Source organism: Salvia splendens, chromosome 14 (assembly GCF_004379255.2).
Source record: "Salvia splendens isolate huo1 chromosome 14, SspV2, whole genome shotgun sequence".
NCBI lineage: Eukaryota > Viridiplantae > Streptophyta > Magnoliopsida > Lamiales > Lamiaceae > Salvia > Salvia splendens.
Window position 1 is genome coordinate 5,104,905 of NC_056045.1, and position 6,000 is coordinate 5,110,904.

The following is a 6,000-nucleotide window of genomic DNA, read 5'->3' on the forward strand; positions in this document are numbered from 1 at the left end:
AAATAGTGATGATTGTGAGCAAAATATGTTGAGATGTGTTTGTTTCCCCTTTGGGTTTCATGTGGGCATGAATGGTGGTGGTCATCTACTTCCCCAGAGCCACCTAATATTTTCTGAAATGCAACCATTTGTTTTGAATATGCAAAATGAACCAACTATATTATTGAATCGGGGGTTTCATTTTTAAATTTCTCTAGTGAGTTCAAAGCATTTAATCTTGAGTTGATGTGCTAAGACATATAGCTTAATCTATACATTTGATGTACCAAGACAAATTATGGATCAATTCTTTTTTTGGTAAAGGATTTTAATGGAATTCCATTTTAATGAAGAGCATTAGTCGTATTCCGCTTCAGGGAGTGACGCATAACTCTTATGCGTCACTAACAAAAAGACGCATAATCCTTATGCGTCGCTATTAAACGACGCATAATCATTGTGCGTCGTTAGTTAATGACGCATAACCATTGTGCGTCGTTTATTAGAGACGCATAACACTTATGCGTCGTTTATTAGAGACGCATAATACTTATGCGTCGTTTAATAGCGACGCATAACTCTTATGCGTCTTTAGTTAGCGACGCATAATACTTATGCGTCGTTAGTTGAGTTTTAAAACGGGCAGAAGGCAGAATCAGGCAGAAACGCGACGAAAGAGGCGAAGCAGGCGAGGCAGGCGATTTCCGACGAATCCGAGCAAAATCCGGCGAATTACCACCATTTTGCAACCATTTTCCGGTAATTGTTCTTCAATTTGGCTAAATACATCCTTTAATGTTTAATTTGGGCAGGTTTTCCGTTATTTAGTAAAAGTAGGGTTTTTGATTAAATTGATGGATTTTTGGTATTTTTGTGTTGTTTTGTTGCATATAAGTAGCGATTATGATGAAATTATGGGTTATGATGAAATTGATGGAATTTTTGGACGACTTTCCGTAATTTGTGTATTTCATATGGATTTAATTTAGCAAAATTAGCGTTTATGATGAAATTGTTGGATTTGTTGGTCGATTTTCCGTAATTTGGGTATTTCATATGCATATAATTGAATGGGTAGTAGCAATTGATTAAGTTTTTGTAATTGTGCCCCTTTTGGTGGGCGATTTTATGCATATATTGTGCCCCTAAGTTGCAATTTAGTTAGCTTGTTGATTGTTGAGTTGTTATGAAAAAAATTTGAAGCATGGGTGAATGTTTTGAAGTAGATGGCATCTGCAAGTTCCGAACAACAGTTATGCTATGGACCTGAGGATCCATCACTACTGTTTCATCAGAGCGAACACATTTCAAGCTCGTTGTTGGCGAATGGCACAACAAATGTGTTGAGAAGTCGTAGGACGGAGAGTAAGGTGTGGGCATTGCCTATACATGAAAATGTGATGTATTGGCTAGGTGTATGGGGGTTCAGAGGCGTGGTTGAATGTGGAAGACCGATGAGGATGGACAATGAGCTAATAACTGCCTTGATCGAGCGCTGGAGGCCTGAGACACACTGTTTCCACCTTCCAGTTGGGGAAGTTACTGTTACCTTACAGGATGTGCAAAGCCTGTGGGGTTTGAGAGCAGACGGTCGTGCTTTCACTGGCCGTGACTACCCTGTTGGATTTGAAGATTGGTCCAGCAAGTGTAGAGATTTGTTGGGATGGATACCTGACTCAGAAACCGAAACGAAGCACGGTGGTTTGTTGATGACGTCTCTGATCCACCAAGCGACGATGCCGTTGGGTGATGGGCTGCCTGTGTATGCATACATTCAAAGAGCACGCATACATGCTCTGATCCTGTTAGGGGGGCTTATTTTACCGGACACCACAGGGTGCAAGGTCCCCTTTATGTGGTTAAATGCCTTAGACGATCCGGAAGATGTGGCTAATATCAGTTGGGGTAGTGCTGCGTTAGCATACCTGTATCATTATTTGTGCGAGGCTTCTGTAGGCAGACAGAGAAGAGATGTCGGTGGACCTATGGTTCTCTTGCAGCTGTGGGCCTGGGAAAGAATGCCTACATTGAGGCCAGCCTTCTTGATATCGCCTATGCACACGCCGTATACCCCGTGCGGAGCCAAGTAATGTTTTTGTTTAAATTAACTCACATAATTATGTGTTTTGTTGATAACTTTTGACATTAATATTATGTATAGGTGGCACGGAGTTACTGAAATTGGAAATGCGCCCCGACATTCAGTAGCTCATTATCGTGATCAGTTATCACTGATCCGTCCTGGCCAGGTGAAATTTATTTGTGTTGTCTTAATTAATGAATTTACTTACTATAGTATGAAATTAATTGTGTTTTTTATTTTATTTGTTTGTAGTTTCTGTGGACACCCTATGCAGACTGTATCCTCCCTGAGTACTGCATTGATTCGACTGCATCCTACTTGTGCGATACTTATTTGGTGTGCTGGTCATTTGTCGAGGCACACGAGGCTGGACGCGTTTGTCGACAATTTAACCGCTACCAGCGTATTCCTCAGTACTGTGATAGGATGCTACATAGCTCCGGCCATTTGAGTAAAAGTCATCGCCGTGGGAGGAAGGGCGCTGATTGGGCTAAGGTACATAAGTTCTTCATTGATGAATGGGACTTGCGCCACGACAGGTTCCAAGCAACTTTTGACCACGCAACGGCGACACTAGGTGGTCGCATTAATCCGGGTTATATGGCGTGGTACAATAGGATCACCGTGTCGTACCTAGTTCAACCTGGGACACAGTCAACTGACGGGATGAACGAGGCAGCCTCTTCTAATTTATTGGCGGTATGTGATGTTTTTGTATATAAAAACGTCTTTAGTTTAGTTTAAAGTTTGTATTGCTCAAAGTGGTATGATGTCATTTGTATTTTTGTTATCTAGGTTGAGACCCTTCAGGGGATATGGCATTTGACCTCTGAGCATGACACAGACCCTCGGTTCATTCAGATTCGAGACATGGCTGCTTCGGCACTTCGTGCGATGAACCATGCTGATGCGATGGAGTATCCATCTTCTCAACGGCAAAATGTGGTCGTGCCGCCACGCCCACCAACTTCTCTTCGTCATGGACTGCCGGGTGTCCGGACGGGTGGGCACGGGATTACACGACAGCATAGGTTGGCGCAGCAGCAGCAACCGCAACCTGAGTATGCGGTACCAGAGCCCTTGAGTCCGGAGTACGATCCCCCAGGATGGTCTCAGTTGAGTGGTGCAAGCATTGAGCCCTCGCAATGGGGAGCACGCGCGTCATGTGATTCATTCTTTGGAGGTGTGTCTGATTGGGATGCATCTCAACAAGGACGTGACACGTACTTTCAGAATTATCAATTTATGGATCGTGTGGGGGAAGAAGAGGGTCAGGAAGAAGAGGGTCCGGAAGAAGAGGGAGGGGAAGAAGAGGGTCAGGAAGAAGAGGGTCCGGAAGAAGAGGGCGGGGAGGAACATGACGAAGTAATATTCCGACCACCGACCGCGGGATCCTCACGATCATCAAGTACGATTGGCCGGGCTATGCAGAATGTATTCAGGGGCTTCTCAACAAGGAAGAACAAAGGGAAGGCTCCGACAAAGTTCACGCCTCCATCTAGATAGATTTCGGGCATATGTCAGTATTTGTGTCTATTGAAACAGGTTGTGGTTGATTATTTTTTATGTGATGAAAAATAGGATCAACAAATATTATTTTGCTATGGTTGAATGAACAGTATTATGATTTTGATAAACAACTATATAAACGAATATCAACATATGACCGAGCGAAGTATTATGATTTTGATAAATCAGTATTATGATTTTGATATAAAATTCGGTTACAAATATAAACGAATACCAAATATAAACCGTATTATGAAACAAATAACAAATTTTGAATCATAAAATCGCCCGATCGGGCATTTTAGGCACGTAAATCGCCCGACCGGGCGAAGTTTCTGGACTAAACAGTGCTGAACGAAATTGCTTTTGTGACGCATAACTATTATGCGTCTCTATTTGGTGACGCATAACTCTTATGCGTCGTTACTTGGTAACGCATAAGTGTTATGCGTCGTTTATTGGTGACGCATAATGCTTATGCGTCACCAAGTGAATTTCGTTTCTACACTGAATTCACATTTTTGAACATTTTTTCCGGGTTGTGTGTGGCTTTTTGAAACACATAATGTTACAAAATTTTTAGTCTAGACATAATAAAACACATCATAAATGTCGACAACATCTCACAAATGTTGATACATACATAACATCTCAAATACACAAGTTCAGATGCAAATGGCTACCATGACTTTACTGAACGGCACCGGCTGAGCAATTTCTTCGGTCATGCCCCTCTATCCCGCAATTTCTGCAACGACGGGGAGCTCTCGGTTCATCCTCCTCCTGGACATCCATTTGATTAAGTATCCTCCTTCTTCTAACTCGGCCACGCGTTCTAGGAATCAACTGCTGAGGGGTGATGCACAATTTCCATGAAGGTGCAACAAGCAACTTACCTTTAAATCTTCCTCGAAGGTGAGTCCCGTCCACTGTTAACACCGGTGCGGCCTTCTGGAACGCATGTATTGCAGGCCCAAATGCCCAGAAAACATAGTTGAACACCATTGTACGCCTCTGACTCAACAGATCGTTATGCTTCCACTCAACAATTGTGCCCATATTCTGTGACTGGAGTTCAAACATGTAGCTTGGCAACTGCCTAAACGACTCCTCCCATCCACCGTATACAAACTCTATAGCCTTTCTCTTTGCATACCACGCCTTCTTATAACTGATTAACACACCAAATCTGTCTTGAATATCAGCTATTATTGAGAAGACCTTGAAATCGGCACATTGTCGCACATGATGTCGAATCAACAGAGCTATCATTGGGGCTGAAAAGTTAGCATGATCTCTATTAGCACGATGGCCTATACAGGTATGTCGATTCTTCCACTTCCTAACTTCCCACATATCGTCATGCGACCTTTGTGTAACTGAAACCTCCCACTTACATTCCCTCGCCTTTTCAGCATCGGTGGTGCTGATGATGCCTGCCCCTGTGACTGTCGTTCCTGCTGGAAATTTGCATACAGCATGCCACCTTCTTAATTTGCTCTCGACAACCTTAAACTGTTTTTCATTCCATAAACTCCACATAGTTATAGCAGTTTTCACGTGTAGCTTGGAATCAAATTTTGTTCCCAACACAATCCGATGCGGCTCATTCTCATTCCAATACAAAAGGCTGTGTTCATTACCTCCCACATCATCCGATACTCCAGAAGGACGACTTGGTAATTCACGAAAGAATCTAAACCCATTAGGATTGTATTCCGGAAGTGGTTGTTCACCTTGCATAACAGGTTTACATGGTACTATCTCATCATCAGAACTAGCACCGACATCATCAGCACCATCACCATCACTGAGATCGGGGTCTGGCTCTGTCTCGGATAGTGGCCTTGGCTCATCAAGATCATCTGCATCATCTACCTCATCATTCAATCCAACACCAACATCAGCAACATCTACAACATCTACAACATCTACAACATCTCTCTGCTCATTCATTTGGTCCACCCTCGCAGATGATCCAATACCACACTCAAAACTCATTTGTTCAAACCTCGCAGATGCTCCAATACCATAATCAACAACTGGTGGGATTTCTTCACTCCTCACAGGTGAATACTCAACAAATAATTCAATACACCCACTTGAATTTTGAGCATTGTTGAACATAAACATTACACTATCATCATTGCGAATCACAGAACATGTATAACTCATACCGGAACCATAGACTATACATTGTCTCCATAATAATTCAATTGTGTGTTGGTTCATATCTATTCCCATCGCATCACAAATCATTGCTACCAACTCATAATAGGAAACACATGAATTTAATATAATGGAGCTCCTCGCACGAGGTGGGTCATAACCAATACCCATATGTGGTAGTTGAACTACTCTACCACCCCAATACAAACTCACAAATACTTGCATGATTTCTGCATCAAAAACATATAAACCAACGACAA

At 42.5% G+C, this 6,000-nt stretch overlaps 1 protein-coding gene and 1 long non-coding RNA gene across 2 annotated transcripts; both read left to right on the plus strand.

The window, feature by feature from the left end:
• The first annotated feature begins 2,027 nt into the window (after positions 1-2,027).
• Positions 2,028-3,569, plus strand: LOC121763912. The gene is made up of 4 exons (XM_042160004.1): positions 2,028-2,065; positions 2,141-2,228; positions 2,315-2,761; positions 2,858-3,569. The coding sequence occupies exons 1-4, from the start codon at positions 2,034-2,036 to the stop codon at positions 3,566-3,568; spliced, it is 1,278 nt and encodes a 425-aa protein (XP_042015938.1). The 5' UTR covers positions 2,028-2,033; the 3' UTR covers position 3,569.
• Positions 3,570-4,658: 1,089 nt separating this feature from the next.
• On the plus strand, positions 4,659-5,043 carry LOC121765284. The gene is made up of 3 exons (XR_006042809.1): positions 4,659-4,693; positions 4,777-4,892; positions 4,987-5,043. It is a non-coding gene; the product is annotated as an uncharacterized LOC121765284 (long non-coding RNA).
• The last annotated feature ends 957 nt before the right edge of the window (positions 5,044-6,000 follow it).